The sequence below is a fragment of the Notechis scutatus genome, chromosome 1, assembly GCF_049901735.1.
Source record: "Notechis scutatus isolate UNSWTSFEM ecotype Mainland chromosome 1, rNotScu1.2, whole genome shotgun sequence".
In the NCBI taxonomy this organism is placed as follows: Eukaryota; Metazoa; Chordata; class Lepidosauria; order Squamata; family Elapidae; genus Notechis; species Notechis scutatus.
In genome coordinates, this window is record NC_142009.1 from 17,860,917 (window position 1) to 17,880,826 (window position 19,910).

The 19,910-nt window shown below is 39.5% G+C and overlaps 1 protein-coding gene across 2 annotated transcripts in view; it reads right to left on the bottom strand.

Annotated features, from left to right (window-relative positions):
• Window positions 1–802: 802 nt before the first annotated feature.
• The window catches only part of LAT2 (linker for activation of T cells family member 2), a 29,147-nt gene continuing 10,039 nt past the window's right edge, over window positions 803–19,910 (bottom strand). For both annotated transcript variants that reach the window (XM_087944449.1, XM_087944513.1), the window contains 9 exons: window positions 18,840–18,877; window positions 17,639–17,693; window positions 16,681–16,715; window positions 14,067–14,105; window positions 9,125–9,155; window positions 6,931–6,989; window positions 5,830–5,898; window positions 2,950–3,010; window positions 803–1,225 (listed from right to left, as the gene is read on the bottom strand). In XM_087944449.1, coding sequence (XP_087800575.1) covers window positions 2,961–3,010; window positions 5,830–5,898; window positions 6,931–6,989; window positions 9,125–9,155; window positions 14,067–14,105; window positions 16,681–16,715; window positions 17,639–17,693; window positions 18,840–18,877 — 376 coding nt within the window. In that variant the 3' untranslated portion in view covers window positions 803–1,225; window positions 2,950–2,960. The remainder of the gene's footprint in view (window positions 1,226–2,949; window positions 3,011–5,829; window positions 5,899–6,930; window positions 6,990–9,124; window positions 9,156–14,066; window positions 14,106–16,680; window positions 16,716–17,638; window positions 17,694–18,839; window positions 18,878–19,910) is intronic.

The window sequence follows — 19,910 nt, forward strand, 5'->3', positions numbered from 1 at the left end:
AATATGCTATGCTAACAAAAACTCAATTTCTTCCAACTTTGCTTTTAAAACTTGTTCTTGGCAATCCTAAGCCATTGTTTTGTTAATCTGTCTAGTTTTGTACATATCCTTTAGAAAGAATTGCACTATGGGTGTCTGGGGTGGAATGGGGAATTCCCAAATTATTATTATTTTAGAAAAGTAGTCTCCAGCCTTCTAGTATCCAAGAAAAGAAACCAAAATGTGTAATTCTATTTCTGATCCTTTTGTATACAGAAGGGTTATTTTTCTGTTTTTTAGCTTTTTTTTTGCCTAGGAATTAATCTGTCATCTTCCTTGGACCAGAGTGATTGCTGCGGTCTCAAAATAATAATAGTGGAGCTTGTAATATCTGATAACAGCAGAATAATAGAGAATTAACTGGAGAAAAATCACAAAATATAAAGACGCACAAATAAATGTAAACAGCTATGGCAAAAGAAAGCAAAGATAGTACCAATAGTAACAGGGCTGTTGGGTACAATTCCAAAACATCTGGAGCACTACTTGAACATGAACAGCATGAACAAAACCAATCAATCTCAGAAGGCAGCTTTACTTAAAATAGCTTACTTTCTGAGATGATACCTGTAATACTATTAAAGAGCATTTGGCTATCCCAGGTCCTTGTGGATGACTCCATAATGGCAACAAGTGCCAAATCCAGTCTAAATTTCTGGCTTACTGCACATACCACTATAATAATATCGATAATGCCGATTTCTGGAGTTGCTGTGAGTGTCTATCCCAAAACAAATATAGGAATAGAAACGGAAGCTTACACTCATATTTTATTTATTTAATGATGTGGAGGCTTGACATTTCTGCAGATTTCTTAAAAATTATCCTACAATATAGTCAGATGAAATCCAGACATGTCTCATAAATATTGCCAAAGTAAGATTCACTACCCGGGAGATTGTGATAAATTATGTTAAGGTCTGCAAAGTAAGTCAGAAATAACAATGCTGACAAGTAGGGCCAGGAAGATGTGGAAAGAACAAGGTATGACAATCCTGTAAACTAGTTCAGTGTTGTTATCCAGTCTTCTGGTATGTTGGCGTTGGGATGCTTTCGTTCCTTTTGGATTTTGGCCCTTGAAGATTTCAGTCACAGGTGGAAAGATCGTCTGGATCCCAGGCTAACCCATTAAAAAGTAGATTTTAGGATACCAATTTCTCACAAATGGGCATCTCTACCTTGAGAACTGGGAAAATAAAAAGGTAACTTAATTCTCAAGATGAGGTTTAAATGTATTTTTAATGCAGTTGGAAATCACATTAGAAGGTTTTGGAGGGAAGCCATGTTACTCTGGTAACCCAAACACCAGGAAGTATCTGGTAGTATCCTTTCACACTAACAAATGGGTGGGTTTGAAAAGCTACCCTGTTTCTCCAACAATATGGCTTCCCCCAATAGGAAGTCCCAGCATGTTTTATAGGCATGAAATGAAATTAAGCCCCTCCCCCCAAATTAAGGCCTATATTAAAACATGCTAAATGGGGGGGGGAATGGTGGGGGGGCTTGCCGTTAGGAAGTACTTTTGTTGCACACCCGGATATGGTGCTGCCTGCGTTGACCCCGATACGAAGTGCCCCACCAACGCCGAGGTCAACATCCAAGCCATCGCCGCCCACCCGCCTGAAGATGCAAGGGGGGGGAATTAAGTCACCCCCGAAAAGACGGCCTAGCCATTTTTTCGGGGCTCAAAAAAAAAATAAGACCCGGCCTTATTATATGAGAAACACGGTAGTACCAGATCTCCTGCACTTAATCACAATGACTGCTGATTGACAGTGTGACCACAGTCTTGCCTTATACAGATAGTCCTCAGTCTATGACCATTAGGCCATAAATCATGATTGTCATAAAGCAGGTCATTAGTGACTGACCCAATTTTATAATCTTGTGGCAGTTGTTAAGTGAACCCATTGTTCACTATAGACAGTTTTATTGGCATCGTGATGGCACAGTGGTTAGAATGCAGTATTGCATGCTAACTCTGCCCATTGCTAGCAGTTTGATCCTGACTGGCTCAAAGTTGACTCAGTCTTCCATCCTTCCAAAGTTGGTAAAATAAAGACCCATATTGTTGGAGACAATATGCTAAATTTTGTAAATTGCTCAGAGGGTGCTGTAAAGCACTAGAGTAGTACATAAATGCTGTTGCTATTGCTAGAATCAGAAATAAATGCCTTTTTTTTTTTTTTTTTTGCAAAAACGATGTAAATTGCATTTATGTGACCGCAGGATATACAAACAGGCTGATAGCCCGGTGTCCAAAATACAGTCACGTGACTGCAGGGGTAGGCAGTCATTTTTGAAACTTTGGAACCAGGTCATAAATACCTTTTGGGGGAGTCTGTTGTAACTTTGAACAGTTGCTGAGTGACCAGTCATAAGTCAAGGACTTATCTATACCCACTTATATCACTGAATCCCTTTAATTCCATTGCATGCTCTTATATTTCAATATCTTGATTGAGTTTTTAAAAAAACTTTGATTTCTGATGAACTAATTTTCTATAGACAATATTCACCAGTGTCATCATTCAAATAGACTTAAGTGTTTCTCAATCTTGAAAACTTTTCATATGTGTGGACTTCAACTCCCAGAATTCCCCAGCCAGCTATGCGTTGAAGTCCACACGTCTAAAAATTACCAAGGTTGAGAAACACCAATTAGAACTTGAAAAGAAAAGAGTTTCCTTTGTTTTAGATGGAAACTACATTTAAGATTCCTTAAATAGAATTTGCCAGATTTTGAAACTGAGACTGTCTAAAAAACATTCTTTTGTATTAAATTAATTAGAATTATTTTTTTCTCTTATGGGAAGACATAACAACTAGGGATTCACATTGACAATGAATGACTGCACACATCCTGTATCATTCCCAGTGAAGGAGAGCACGGCTTGTCTGCATAATTACCTGCTATATTGTTATGTATTGATGTAAATAGATTCTTCTTTACGATTAACACTGTTGCTTTCTGGAATGAGAAAATAATTATACATAAGTGGAGCAGAAAAAGAAGCTTGCTAGGGCTACGTAGCAGTACTGAAACATCCAGCTTAAAAACTAGAAGGCAACTGACGTTCTATCACTTTGCCACCATTATTGGTTGTAGGCCAATACAATACTATGCACAATATTATAAATACCTCCAGGACTGCAGAAAAAACAATTACGACAAGCCTGCCTTCAACTGAGGACCTGTATACTGCACAAGTCAGAAAGAGGGCTGTGAAAATATTTACAGACCCCTCACATCCTGGACATAAACTGCTTAAACTCCTTCCCTCAAAATGATGCTATAGAGCACTGCACACCAGAACTAGACACAAGGACAGTTTTTTCCTGAACGCCATCACTCTGCTAAACAAATAATTATCTCAACACTTCAACTATTTACAAAGTCTGCACTACTATTACTATTAACCTTTTCCTCACTCCTTATCACCCATCCCCTCCCACTTGTGACTGCATGACTGTAACTTTGTCACTTGTATATTTATATTGACTGTTTCCTAGTATGATTTGATTGCTTATGACTATCATTAAGTGTTGTATCTTATGATTCTTGACGAATGTATCTTTTCTTTTATGTACACTGAGCACATTTGCACCAAGACAAATTCCTTGTGTGTCCAATCACACTTGGCCAATAAAGTATTCTTTCTTTCTTTCTTTCTTTCTTTCTTTCTTTCTTTTCTTCTTTCTTTCTTTCTTTCTTTCTTTCTTTCTTTCTTTCTTTCTTTCTTTCATCTATCTATCTATCTATCTATCTATCTATCTATCTATCTATCTATCTATCTATCTATCTATCATCTATCTATCTATCTTTCTATTCTATTCTATTCTATTCTATTCTATTCTATTCTATTCTATTCTATTCTATTCTATTCTATTCTATTCTATTCTATTAGATGTCAACTAATCCTAATAGCACCTCTTAAGTAATAGTATTTAGTATTTATTTTATTTGTCAATCGCTTACAAGATACAGGTATAAGAATAAATATAGTTTTGAATACATGAGATAGATACTTATAAGAAAAATAAAAAAACACAATAGGACAGGGATGGTAGGCATGATTGGTGCACTTATGCACGCCCCCTACAGGCCTCTTAGGAAGGGGGTGAGGTCAATAGTAGACAGTCTAAGATTAAAGTTTTTGGGGTTTGGGGAAGAAACCACAAAGTCAGGTAGAGTATTCCAAACATTGACCACTCTGTTGCTGAAGTTGTATTTTCTGCAGTCAAGTTTGATGCAGTTAACCTTGAGTTTGTATCTATTGTATGCTCTTGTATTGTTATGATTAAAGCTGAAATATTCATTTGCAGGTAGGACATTGCAATGTATGATTTTATATACTACTGTATATTTAGATCAGACCGGAGGTGGCCTAGTTCTAAGTTTTCTAGATCTAGAGTTTCAAGTCTGGTGGCATAAGGTATTCTGCAATGAGTAGAGGAGCAGAGAACTCTTCTTGTGAAATATTTCTGGACTTTTTCAATTGTGTTAATATCAGATACGTAATGTGGGTTCCAGACTGATGAGCTGTATTCGAGTATTGGTCTAGCAAATGTTTTGTAAGTCTAGTTAGTAGTGTGATATTACCAGAGAAGAAGCTACGTAGGATTAGATTAACAACTCTTAATGCCTTTTTGGCTATGTAGTTACAGTGGGCTCTAGCACTTAGATCATTTGAGATGAGTACTCCAAGGTCCTTGACAAAGTTTGGATCCTCAACAAGGTCTTGACCATATAGCTTGTATTTTATTTTCTGATTTTTTCTGCCAGTATGTAAGACAGAGCATTTATTTGTTGAGATTTGAAGCTGCCATTTGTTTGACCATTCTGATACATAGTCAAGGTCTTTTTGAAGGGTAGCAGTGTGGTGTTGAATAGCTTTACATCATCAGCAAAGAGAATGCAGTTGCTCTTAATATGATCACAGAAGTCATTTGTGTAGAGTATGAAAAGAGTTGGTCCTAAAACACTGCCTTGGGGGACACCACTGTTGACAGGTACAGAATTTGATAGGACGCTCCCAATTTTGACCATTTGTTGTCTGTTTGATAGGAATGCTTCTATCCAGTTACATAGGTGTCCAGAGATACCATAAGACTTTAGTTTTAGTAGTAGTTTGTCGTGTACCACTGAATCAAAGGCTTTACAGAAGTCTATGTAGATTGCGTCTATTGCTTTGCCCTGATTGAGTTGTGTAGTCCATGTTTTTGCAGTTTAAAAGTTGCAGATTACAGGATAGTTTTTTTCTGAAACCAAATTGTTTATTGGAGAGTAGGTTATTTGTCTCTAAGTGGAGGATAATGGATTGGTTAATAATTGATTCCATGACTTTATAGGTGATGCAGCATAAGGAGATTGGTTTGTAATTTTCAACTAGGCTGGGTAGTGCCATCAATCCTAAATCTCCTTTCAGATCATATTGAATTCAGCTCCTGTTCTCCCATATTCCAGGCTTTCCTATATCATAGATCGCAGCCTTTCATTAGCCAAGATCTCTGATAGCATTTATTAGCTTCAATTGAAGTATGTGGTAATAGATTAGTTGTTCTTAACCCATGGTCTGCAGATTCCTGCGGGAGCATAATGTCATCACACGGGGTCCGTGAAGGCTTAAAGAAATGTTATAATTTAAATCTTGAGATTTGGGCATCTGTGACCACAAAAGATATTTACAGGGGGTGGGAAAAAAGTGGTGAAAAAAAGGTTGAGAACCACTGTAATCCTTTTTCATTCATTCAGCAACCTTGCTTTTGAATTCTTGGGGCTGAGTTTACCTGAAATCTGTGCCTGCTTCCATATCTGAATTGCTAGGTTGTTCTCATAGATGTCTTCATCTGTCAAAACTAGAGGAAAAAAATGTAAACAGCTGGTCATTATTTGTGAATTGTTAAATCTCACTTCATTATTGCTGTTCTTCCTGTTTTTGACATCCTCTCCATCCCTACAGGTGACTGGGACTTTAGCGGGTGAATATGTGGAACAGAGTGTCTTGGGCAAGGTGAAAAACGCTTAATATGGAATGTCTATGGAGATTCTCAATCATCCGGGTCCTGGTTTTCCCAGAGGTGCTTTTTCCCAAATGGCAACTGGGCTATCTTGTTTTTTTCCTTTGAAATTGTTTCACTTCTCATCCAAGAAGCTTCTTTAGTTCTTCTGAACTGAAGAAGCTTCTTGGACAAGAAGCAAACTTTATAGAAAAAAGAAAGTCCAGTTGTTTTCTCTTTTAAAATAGCATCTTTTGGGATGTTTAGCTTTGAGGTATATTATCATTAGATACAGATCTTCCTTGGAAAGTGCTTTCTGTAATAGAAACCAGAAGAAAAAACAGTCTCCCAATCTGGAGCAGGTTTTAAAGTATATGACTGGAATGTAAGACTGTGCATTCACATGACATTAGAGCAGATATCCGAGTTTATAGTCATATTGGGCAACAGCAGTATACAATTGGGACAGATAACAATTTGACTTAATACAGGAAAAGAACATTATCCAAAGAACTTACATCTATTACTTTTGATTGTTCCAATCACATTTTGGTATCCATGGGAATAGAGCCGTGGTATTGCAGTAGTTAGAAAGCAGTATCACAGGCTAATTCTGCTGACTGCTAGCAGAAACAAATAGTCGTAAATTGAGGACTACCTGTACTTTTTTCCTAGGCCAGGTTTGGTTAACAAAAATAGAAAATAACTTGGTGTGATTGCTACACAGAAATTAGTAGTCCCAATAAAGGAGAATATTTGTAGCTCAGGGTTGAAATAAGGGATCCCTGCTACTCTCTGAGCTTGGTTGTTTCATTATCCAAACTAAGTAACTATTTACCCAAAATAGTGGATTATAGGTTATGAGTTACTTAACCTGTCTTGTCCACTTACCACTTGATAGTCTTGTGTCGTTTTGCCAATTGTAGTAATGATGTGGAGAGACGGGTTCACTAGAATAGAAAAGAGGTGAGAACAGAGAGTTGGAAAGAAATGGAATATCAATGGTTGATTTCTCATCCTGAATCAGAGCCAACCAAAGCAACGAACAAAATTAGAAATAATTTGCTCTTTCACACTTATGCACTATCTTTGTTCAAAGAGGCCCAGATCATATCAAAATTATTTTCCCAGCAAGCCTACAAAATTATCTAAGATAAAATGTTGAACAAAAAAATCACTCAGTCTGAGCTATCAAGTCTGAGTGGGCATTCAAACTGGGACTTCCCCATCTTCATCAGGTGTAAATAACTCTTATATTTCCATTCAAATGCAAGCATGCTCTAAGCTGCAAAATAAAAAAAAAAGTAAAGGCAAATTGTAAATTACACCGCCTGCCATCACCTGGATACATTGCAACTCAACCTTTCAACATGTCCAGCCATCACTGCTGTTGGAAACACTGGAATTTACAGCTGCAACGTAGTCAAAGAGTCACAGATGACAGAAGGCTGAGCTAAGGTAAGAAAACCAATCTAATTTGAAAGCTGAGAAGCCAGTTTTAAAAGAGCTTTGACAGGCAACCCAATAGCTACACAACAGGAGCCAAAGCAAGACTTCATGATACAGGTGTTATTGCCAAGAAATTCTTTTCTACCTGTCCTCTCCAGATTGTGGTGCTCCATAGAATCATAAAGTTGGAAGGTGCCATCAAAATAATCAGAGCATCTATTTTTCCTTTTGGGGGGGGGGGACTGTTAAGTTATGAATTTTTATTGGATGCAAATTCTTAAATGATTTATTACAGTGGCTGATTTGTATATCTTGATAAATGTGCATAACAAATAAATACAGTTTTGTACTTGAAGAGAAACAAGTGAGGAAAGACTGCTATGAATTGGAGAATCTATCGGGCCAGAAGGAATAGAGCAGGAGAACAACTACTCTAAAAGCTGATTCTGGAAGAATTAGGAGGGCAACAACATCTTCAGCCCTCCAGTTGCAGCTGGGTAAACCAGCCTTGTTATATATTTTTGAATCTTCAATAAGGGAAATCCTCAGCACTTCTAATGGAGCAGCAGAGATTTGGAAGTCTTCTGCAGGAAATGGAGGATTCAATCAATCTCTCAAACACAGGTGGGCCAGGTAACTTTTGAGAAATGGTAGGAGGCTTGAGAGCACAAAGCAGCTGTACATTGTGGTGCTCCATAGAACCATAAAATTGGAAGGTGCCATCAAATTAACCCAAGCATCTCAGACAGACAATTGCCTAACTTCTGCTTGAAAACATCCAGTGAAGAAGCACCCGCTGCCTCTTTGCATCGTTTGTTCTGCAATCAAAGTGCTCTCTTGGCTTGGTTTTACACAGCCTTCCCCCAACCTGGTGCCAAATTGAATTAATGAATTCTGGAAGCTGAAGCTGAAACACACACACACACACACACAGAGAGAGAGAGAGAGGGAGGGAGGGAGGGAGGGAGAGAGAGAGAGAGAGAGAGAAGGAAGATGTCTGGCTAGAAAAGGATGCTTTGTTGGTTCTGTGAGAGAATCAGAAAGCTTAGGAGATGGTTAAATTTAGTGATTCTCTTTCCTAATATTTCTTACAAGAATTCTGAGCGAGGATTTTTTGAGGCTCTACAATGAGAGTAACCACTCTAACAATACGACAAAACAAAAAGGGGATAGGAAGAAAAAAAGACAACAGTGACCTTATTTAAAAAATGATTATTCCAAGTTAAGTAGGAATACGATGCATCTTGATGTAGCAGAGCCTTCCAGATACATTGGATTATGAAATTAGAATTTGCAACCAGTGTAGCCATTGAGATTTCTAGCAAAGGCTACTTACAGAAGGAAAAACTGAGTTTAGGGGATTTTTGTACAACTTCCCTGTGATTTTGACATTCCCTCACCATTAAATTGAACCTGACCTTAACTTCAAGTTTGTTAAAGACTCTTTTACAGTAATATATAGGCTTGTTAATTCTTTACATAAATGACTGTATGAAGATGGACCACTGTTCTTGGACCACTGCCTTTGTACCTACAATGGTACAGTGGTCACCAGTAAAAATAAATTTATCTTTATGCTTAAAATGGCAAAGATTCTAACTAAAGACACCAAAGATTATATTGATAGAAAACTTACACATAAGTATAGTCGTCCTCTGTTTGAATCTCTGAAAAGACAGTGTGTGGATTAATACCCAGATCAGGTAGAAAAGTTGCTTGTGGTGTACAAGCTAAATCTGAACATCCAAGTGGCTGAAAATGGATTACAGGTAGTCCTCAATTTACAACAGTTCATTTAGTGACCATTCAAACAGCACTGAAAAATGTGACTTATGATTGTTTTTCACAGTAACTACCTTTGCAGCCTCCCTATGATCATGTGATCAAAATTCAAATGCTTGGCAACTGGTTCATATTTATGACCATTGTTGTGTCCCAGGTTGTGTGATCACCTTTTGCAACCTTTTGACAAGCAAGGTTAATGGGGAAGCCAGATTGACTTAACAACCGGGATACTAACTTAGCAACTGCAGTGTTTCACTTAACAACTGAGGCAAGAAAGATAGCAAAATGGGGCAAAACTCACCGAACAAATGTCTCACTTAACAACAGACATTTGGGGCTCAGTTGTGGTCAGTAAATCGAGGATTACCTGTAGAAGATCCAAATTTAAGCAAGCCAGAGAGACTTCAGTACCAGACATTTTTTAAAACAATCCATCAGCCAGTAAAATATAAAAACTGAAAGCTACACATTTAAAATCTTCTACAATAGTCCAAACCTCTGCCAGTGCAGAAATCAGTGGAAGAATATATCTGTAGCTCAAGACTGAACGATGGAGGTCTACTCTCTGAGCTTAGTTTACTTGCTTAGAAAGTAAGTAAGATTGCTTATTGTACCCTACGACTATCATTAAGTGTCGTACCTTATGATTCTCAGCTCTTGACGAATATATCTTTTCTTTTATATATACTGAGAGTATTTACACCAAGACAAATTCCTTCTGTGTCCAATCACACTTGGCCAATAAAGTATTCTATTCTAAAGATATTTACTTATTGCAGATATTTCATTACCTGACTAAGTAACCTCATCAGTGCCAGGGAGTGTGGGATTTGCTTCCTTATATTGGTAACTGTTCTGACCCAAACCCTTTCCCAATAAAACAAACACAAACCAAAGGGAACAGAAACCTTTTAATGATTCTTACGAATCCCCGATGAAAAGGCTGCCGCAAACTAGTTAACTTTGATAAGCACGACCCTCACCAAAACTGTGCGAGGCTGCCAAGAATGACAGGTAAGGTTACCTAGAAATATTTTACAACACAAAAGTCTTCAAATACCAACTAAGATACTCCAATGTCCATGAGGCTGGAGTTTCAAAACGTCTTTGCTTCCTACAAAGAACGTCCGATTCACAGCTGGCTTTTATTTTCTTAAAGGTGGGGCCATTACCTTGCAGCCTTACTCCTGAGTCGCCTGTGCTGCTGCAGCTGCTCTTTCCTGTGAGCAATCCTGCGTGCACGCGCACTTGGCACAGGCTCCTCGGGAACCTCCTCATCGCTGCTGCCCCCAAAATCTCTGAAGGCAGCAGTCCACTCCCTAATGGTCCTGGTCCCTCATCTGAGTCCTCACTCTCCTCAGCCATCCGCACCTGCTGCCAGCTAACTACAACAGTAGTCTTCGACTTACAGCCATTTGTTTAGTGGCCGTTTGAAGTTACAACAGCACTGAAAAAAATTGTGTTATCACTGGTCCTCACATTTACAACTGTTGTAGCCACCCCATGGTCACATGATCAAAATTTGGCTGCTTGGCAACCAACATGCACTTACAAACAGTTGCAGAGTCCCTGTGTCATGTGATCATTATTTGTGACCTTCCCAGCTGGCTTCCAACACGCAAAGTCGATGGGGAAGTCAGATTCACTTAATGACCTCATGATTGATTAGGACTCACCAGACAAATAATTAAGCAGAAAACAATACAATGAGCTTAGGTGGCACAGTGGTTAGAGTGCAGTACTGCAGGCTACTTCTGCTGATTGCCAGCTGCCTGAAATTTGGCAGTTCAAATCTCACCAGGCTCAAGGTTGACCCAGCCTTCCATCTTCCTGAGGTGGGTAAAATGAGGAGCCAGATTGTTGGGGGCAAAATGCTGACTCCATAAACTGCTTAGAAAGGGCTGTAAAGCACTGTGAAGCTGTATATAAGTCTAAGTGCTATTGCTAAGTGTTAATAATCAAGGAACTATCAAGGAGAAAACCATGCCACCACCAATACTGGCAAGGTAAGCAGTTTTAAATAAATAAAATAAAATTGTTTATAAATAATGATGTGGGAGCAAACCCACCATTCACACTGATGATGTTACCTAATCAGGTAATGAAATGTCTGTAAGCAAACAACCACGCTCAGAGAGCCCCAAGGGTTCCTCAGTTCAGCAATCCATTACAACAGCACCTTCAACCTCTGTTTAAACATCTCCAATGGTCAAAGACAGTCCATTACCTCATATTGCAGGTTGTTGCATAGCTCTTGTTTTGTTATGATATTTCCCTGGTACCCAAACTAAATCTATTTTGTAATTGAAACCTATTATTTCCTGAATGAATTGCTTTGTCTTCAGAAGTGGGCTTCAAAAATTTTAGCAAAGGGTTCTCTGCCCGGTTGTTGGGTGGGCGTGGCCATAGTGGGCATGGCCTAGTCGGCTTCCTGCACCATGACTGGGGGTGGGGTTCCCTCCCTGGGCTCCAGAGGTTTTCCTCAAGCCTCTGGGAGGGCAAAAACAACCTCCCTGGGGTTTGGAGGCTCTCTAGAAGCCAGAAACAGGCCCATTTCCGGCTCTCCTGAACTTCCATGAGGCCTGTTTTTCACCCTCCCCGAGTCTCTGCACACGCCCTGCACTTACCTGCATCCAAAACGGGCTGCATGGGGACTCCTGGCGGGGCGGGATGTGCAGGACCAGCCAGGATAGGGATTTGGGCAGGGGTGGGATTCTACCAGTTCGCACCTATTCGCTAGAACTGGTTGTTAACATTCTAAGCAGTTCAGAGAACCGGTTGTTAGAAGAAATTACTGGCCTAATCCTGTAAGGAAGGCAGGAAGGAAACATTCTGGTGTTGCTTACAGAAACTGCCTCTCCATTAACCCTTATTACATTCTTGGCAGGACTAGACTTCCTGTCTCTGGAACGTCTCATGGAGTTTTTTTCCCCTCCTTTGCTGATACTTTGCTTGTGTGGAGTGACCATTCAAAGTTACAATGGCACTGAAAAAAGTGACTTACGACCCTTCTTCACACTTACGACTCTTGCAGCATCCCCACAGTCACGAGAGGCCAGGCAAGGAGATGCGTGCCTCAATGTGAGTGATGTTGAGTTGGCCACACCCAGCCAATAACATGACCACCAAACCACGCCCACCACCTAAGCCACACCCACAGAACCGGTTGTTAAAAAATTTGAATCCCACCCCTGGATTTGGGGGTCCTCTGAACTGCACAGAATGTTAGCTAGGGGCCCCTGCGAACCCCCAGCATGTCTTCTACATGACAGCCCTTCAGATACTTGATAAGTAATGCCATGTCTCCCTACAGATTTCTCCTTCCACTAAAAATATCTAACCACTTCAAACTTTCCTCATAAGGTTTTTCCTTTCAGAATTAACAACAATATGTATTACTACGGCAGAGAATCTATGATATATTGCAATAATATCTTGTATTGTTTATATTCTGGCACTGCAGTGAATTCATTGGTGAACCAATGACTGCTGAGAAGGATAAAAGACAAGATAGATTTTATTTTATTTTCTGACTTAGTTTGTAATTTTGATTTTTATAGGGTTTTTAAAAAATTAAATATTGCTTTGTTACAAAAAAAGAGTTTTGATTTCCGATACTTTATCATCTATGCTGCTTTGTTCTAGACAGGCTCCAGTTTGTCATTGTCCTTCCTAAAATTTATTTTTTATTTTATTTTTTTTATTTTATTTTATTTGGTTTGTCAATTGCTTACAAGATAATAGGTATAAGTAAAAATATAGTTATGAATACATGGATACATATAAGAAAAGTTAAAAAAAATAAAAAGAAACAATAGGACAGGGACGGTAGGCATGTTGGTGCGCTTATGCATGCCCCCTACAGACCTCTTAGGAAAGGGATGAGGTCAATAATAGACAGTCTAAGGTTAAAGTTTTTGGGGTTTGGGGAAGAAACCACAGAGTCAGCTAGAGTATTCCAGACATTGACCACCCTGTTGCTGAAGTCGTATTTCCTGCAATCAAGTTTGGTGCAGTTAACCTTGAGTTTGTATCTACTGTTTGCTCTTGTATTGTTATGGTTGAAGCTGAAGTATTCATTGACAGGTAGGACATTGCAATGTATGATTTTATATACTATACTTAGATCGGACTGAAGGCGGCGTAGTTCTAGGTTTTCTAGGTCTAGAATTTCGAGTCTGGTGGCATAAGGTATTCTGCAACGAGTAGAGGAGTGGAGAACTCTTCTTGTGAAATATTTCTCGACTTTCTCGACTATGTTAATATCAGATACGTAATGTGGGTTCCAGACTGATGAGCTGTATTCGAGTATTGGTCTAGCAAATGTTTTGTATGCTCTAGTTAGTAGTGTAATATTACCAGAGAAAAAGCTACATAAGATTAGGTTAACAACTCTTAATGCCTTTTTGGCTATGTAGTTACAGTGGGCTCTAGCACTTAAGTCATTAGAGATGAGTACTCCAAGATCCTTGACAGAGTTTGGATCATCAAGAAGGTCTTGACTATGCAGTACCTAGAGACGGATGTAATATTCTAGATACAAAACAAAGAGTAATGATGCTTTTCTGGTAAGGAAGAATTGCTAGAATTCACCTAGAAGGCTTTGGGAGAAATATAGGACGTTGGACATAAGTGAAACTTTGCCTTCATGATGTGCCCAAGTTAAACAATCAAAGTAGAAATATACTGAAGCAAATGCTCAGCTATGCTGGGCTCCCATGTCAAAGATATTTCTATACTTAAGTGATTACTCAGTCATTCTTGGTTTGTTTGCCCAGAAGTTGGACTCTTACCTGTTTTTACATTTTGAAATCTGGACTTGTTGCAGGTTTCTGAAAAATGAAAAGTAGAGACCATTAATTATATGTGATTGGGGTTAAGTCTTTGATGGCATCATGAAAAATATAATGGAGGCTGAATCCAAAATTTCTTTGCTAGAGTGATAAACTGATCCTGTAAACCTACAGCAGAAGTTTCTACCCTTTACTGCTTAATCTTTGAAATATTGCTGTTCGGCTCCAATAACCAAGAAAACCATATAGCAATAGTACTTAGACTTATATACTGCTTCATAGTGCTTTATAGCCCTCTCTAAGCAGTTTACAGAGTGAGCCTATTGCCGCCATCAATCTGGGTTCTCATTTTACCCACCTCAGAAGGATGGAAGCCTAAGTCAACCTTGAGCTGGTGAGAATCGAACTGCCAAATTGCTGGCAGGCAGCAGGCAGCAGAAGTAGCCTGCAGTACTGCATTCTAACCACTGCACCATCATGGCTCATAGATTTACTTCTAAGCAGTTTCCTCACCTATATAGAGAGAAATCTTGCCGAACTAAAACAACTACTTGCATCATTAAAAATATACTGTGAGAATTTCTAGGGAGGAGCAGTTTTAACTTCTTTCTCCCTATCAAAGTATCTAAACTTCTCTGTCTCTCGGTCCTGTGGAATGTAGCCCATCTCTCCTGGAAATCCAGACTACCTTCCAGCACATTTGCAAAGGCCATTTTCCTAGGAAGTTACTTCTGATACTAATTCCTTCTTTGATAATAAATATAGAGGCAGTGGAAGATCTGCTTTATATGTGAATAATATAAAAGTTACTTCTCTCCCTAGATACAGTAAAGAAGGGATCCCGAATCTGGGATCTACAAACTGCAGTTGGCACTGCTTGATGCTATTTTTCCTATTTGATTTTCAATATTTTTATGCATACAAATGGGTTTGTATGTGGGTGTATGTGTGTATTATTTATACTATACTGCAATCAATTAGACACTTGGCAGCTGTATATATGTAAAAATATATGATTAGGGGAACCTGGCATGTTGCAAAAATTTGTTTGCCTCAGAATTCACACAACTAAAATAAAAACCAGTTAGAACTTCAATTTCACCACCCCAGCCATGAACTTTATTTATTTTTTAACCATACCCTGCCACCTTTGATGTTTATTCATGAAAATGCTTCTAGGTCATAAATATGAAGAAGAAAGTGGCTGATTTTTTAAAAACAAGTGCTTTGTTGGAATGCCCAGAGGAAAAAGAGAAAGGAAAGTTAGAAAAAAATGACAGTACAGAGGTAAGGTAGGGAGAAATGAATTATAATATAAGCAGTGAGACTTAGATAGCTCCAAAGTCCATGGCTCAACTGTAAGCATTTTGGGGGGAAAATCACAAGGACATCAGGTGCATCAGGTGGCACAATGGTTAGAGTGCAGTACTGCAGGCTACCTCTGCTGACTGCTGGATGACTGCAATCTGACAGTTCAAGTCTCACCAGCTCAAGGTTGACTGGTGGGTAAAATGAGGACCCAGATTGTTGGGGGCAATAGGCTGACTCTGTAAACCACTTAAGAAAGGGCTGTAAAGCTCCAGGAAGTGGTATATAAATCTAAGTGCTATTGCTATTGCTAAAGTCCAAAAGTTGGGTCAGATCTGCATTCTTGCTAAACTCTGTACAAAAAATATCTATTTTACAAAAGATAAAATTGGAACTGCTGCATCCATGGATATCATAAATGGAAGAAGCAGTAGGAGCAAGCACCATGCCATCATCACACACAGTGCAATTACACAATTGGCATCATTTGCATAATATCATGATAGCAATAGCACTTAGACTTATATACTGCTTTACAGTGCTTGTGATGACCCGTAGTCTCTCAAAATAACCCCAAACCCAAAACATACATTAAAGTCCAGTAATGCCTTCAACTTAACTTCACTGTTTTATTAGGCACAGTTTAAAGTCACAAAAGTAAATAATGAGGCAAAAAGAAAACCAAAACAAACCACATTGACGAGAGTTCCGAAGCAAGCCAAGATAATTAATCATACATTCCAGGAAGATAACTGAGGAGAGTCCATGGGAAGAATGCCAGCAAAGATAAACCTCTTTCAAAGAAAACACTAAACTTTGACTCCAGCAATTCTGACTGTGCACTTAGAAACATATACATAGCTCCCAGCTGCAAGCCACGAGGAGGATCATGGTAATCTCCTCCTGAGTAGACCTCGCTTTTCCCTGATCCTCTCCTCCCTGCATGACCTAGGATGGATAGGGGATTGGCCTGGAGCCTCCTCTGATTGCTCAGCCGGCCTCTGCCCTTCCCCAGCCTCCTCCACCACCTCTGGAGCCACACTCCCACTCCCTGTTGGCTGTTCCTCCACTAGGGGCATGACAATGCTTTATAGTCCCCTCTAAGTGGTTTACAGAGTCAGCATCTTGCCCACAACAATTGGGGTCCTCATTTTACCCACCTTGGACGGATGGAAGGCTGAGTCAACCCTGAGCTGGTCAGGATCGAACTGCTGGCAGTGAGCAGTGAATTAGCTTGCAGTACTGCATTCTCACCACTTCGCCACCACAGCTCCCTTAATCAAGAAATGGTCAGAACTATACATACCAAAGTCATTAAAGCTGGAGAGTTTTCTGCTTTTGCTAAAAAGAAAGATAGATTTAGAAATGAAACCATGACTGTTGCTCAACAGAAGTTTTAAAAAAAGCAGTAGGCAAGATCTGCCAAACTTTATCTAGAGACTTATCAGGAGGTAAAGAACCAACTCCCTATTTGTGGGTTGAAGTGGTAGAATGGCACTTATAGAAGATTCTGAATGAAGCAGTCGTTCACCCCTTTTAATCTGGGTTCAGATCAGGGTATAAGAAGGAAAATACATTGATCACTCTTATGGATGACCCAGTCAAGAGAAGGAACACATTCTCTCTAGTTCTATTGGATCACATTTGCATCCAGTATCTATGTGAGGGTTGGATTTTCAGTCTTTGGCTGCTCACACATCAAAAAAGGAAAATGTAGTCTAGCTGCTAGAAATGCTCTGTCTCTGCTTTAGCATTTTATTTCTATCTCTGTCTAACACAGTACAAAAAAGAAGCAAAAAGAATCACATATTTGACTGATACTCTTTGGAAATCCAAGGTCCAGCTAGGAACCTAGCAATTATCCAAATAACATCTTAAGATATAACATAGGCCCAGCAAGGGTTTCCCTCCCCCCCCCCGCAAATTTACATTTGTTATAGCCACAATATCATTATTGTAAAAAATCACATGTTTTTCTCCTTAGAGCAGCTATAATTACAGCAATGACTTTGTAAAATCTTTTCTATATTCTATTTTTATTTCAATATTTCATGATTTTTCCCAATTCAGTTTTATTGATTCTGCTCTCACTGATAATTATTATTATTTGCTAACTGCTCTGGATGTTTAACCAAGAAGTAGGACCCTCACCTCCCAAAATAATCAAACCCCTTCTCCTCAAATTATATTGGATGAACTGCAGAATATTTGACTTCTATAAATTTGAGGGCACCAAAATATTCCATGGCCATTGCCCAAGTTACCTTTGTTCTGATGTATGGTATGTCTCTTTCATCTGTGACTGTTTTGACATGGAACCTGAGAAAAGAAATATTTTTGTAAATATTTTAGTCCAGGAAGTAGATTTTAAATTCCAACTGTTCAGCTTCTGCTATAAGAGAAATGAGGCAAATTATAATCCAAAAAGATTGGTTCACTTAAGTACAGTATTGGTCTGGGTACATGCTTGATGCAGAACCAAGTCATATCTGTTACACAGGGGTGTCAAAGTTGATTTCATTGAGGCTGCATCAGGGTTGTGGTTTAACCTTGGGGGTGGGGGCATGGCCAGGGTGGATGTGGCCAGCTCGACATCACTTGTGTCGGGGGCATCTGTGGTAGCCAAGGGCTAAGGCAGGACTTCCCTCAGACCCTCCCTCCCTCTCATTATAATCTTCCTTCCTTCCTTCCTTCCTTCCTTCCTTCCTTCCTTCCTTCCTTCCTTCCTTCCTTCCTTCCTTCCTTCCTTCCTTCCTTGTCCTTTCTTCTTCCATCCCATCTTTTCTTTTTTTTCCCTTCCTTGCTCTCTTCTCATCTTTCCTTCTCTCCCTTTCTCCTTTCCTCTTTCCTCTTCTCATTTCCTGTCCCTTCTTGCATGCTCAAATGCAAAAGGGAAAAACATTTCTCCTTTTGTTTGGTTTTTAGTTTGTTTTGCTAGCCCTCTACCAGCGAAAATGGAGCTGGCAGGGGGCTGCAGGAGGCTGTCATGGCCAAAAACAGGGTCCATTTTGCTGGCAAAGGCACCGCAGGCCAGTCCTTCCCTGTTTCCAGAGTGGCCCACAGGCTAGTTTATAAGCACCCTATGGGCCCACGGGCCTTGAGTTTGACACCCCTATTGTGACAGATACAAACCTTCCTCCCTTCCACCAAGATCCCGTCTGCATACTATGTGTCTTTCTCCGTCTCTGGTTTGATCCAATAGATCCCTAATACAGAGAGGAATTCATGGAATTCCAGCTGGTTCTTTCTGCTTGTAAATGGTTCCTCAGATCAGGCCTTCACGGTTATTTCTGGGCTTGACTTCCACTGATGGCTGGGCTGTGCATTACTTTCTGGCCACAACTCCATTTTCTACTTGACCACAAAGCTTCTTCTGCTATTTGCAAAATAAAACTGCGGCTGAGAGAATACTTACTCGCCTCCTCTAAGATGGGGTGGAGGAGAGAAAAGATCATAGACACTTACTTAAATAGGAACGTTCACAATCCTGTTGGTTTTCATACCTGGAAAAAAAATCAGGGAAAATATTTTTAATGTCTTGGAATCAAAGTAAGAAAGTCTTAATAAACAAGGAATTTAGCAATACTATTTTTGTGAGGTTGCCTATGAAGAGAACCTGGGAGGATAACATCCCATTGAATCCTACGTCATGAGGATCTTATCGTTCCTAGCCATGAATTGAGCATTTACTGCCTCTTACAGGTAGTCCTTGTTTAGCAACTGCCTCTTTTAGTGTTTTCTGTTCAGACTTCCAGGGTTTCTCATGTCCCCCAAAGTCCAGAGTAAGTTTATTATTTAACAGCTAAGACAAACTGAAGAGGGATTAACTTACAGTGCAGCAGAAATGCCAAGGAAGATTCTTTTTGTTCAAAAGATGCAATGGGAATGATGAGCGCTAGTAAATTGTAAGATAAAAAGAGTTGTGGTTTTCAGCTGCACACAGGGGCTGTTGATGTTTACATTTTCCAGTGGAGAAGTCCCAGGTTAGATCTTTGGATCAGTGTCTATGGAGATTCTCAGTTATCCAGGTCATGGTTGTCTCAAAGGTGCTTTTTCAAAAGGCAGCTGGACTTTCTTTATTTTTCCTTGATGATATTTCGCTTCACAGAACTGAAGAAGCTTCTTGGATGAGAAAGGAAATATCTTCAAGAAAAAACAAGTAAAGTCCAGTTTCCTGTTGAAAAAGCACCTTTGGAACTCTTTGGATTGGGCTGCCAACCAAGCTTGGTCAAATGCAAAAGGATTTAAAAGTTCTAACAGGAAAACAGACGGGACAATTGATGCTAAATTTGAGGGAGGACAGACTAGAAAGTCTAATGTGACATAAGCAGGATAACTCAGTGCATTTGGGTCTGACCACTCCTCTTTGCAACACCCTCTTTTCCCTTTCCCTCCTCACTCGGAGTATTTGAAATTAGATTGAGGTGCTACAAGTTGCTCACCTCCAGTTCAGAGAGAGTAGCCTTAAATCAGATAAGGTTTGTTACATTTCTATAGATCAAATACTCATATTGTGGCTCTCCATGTTTTTAGAAC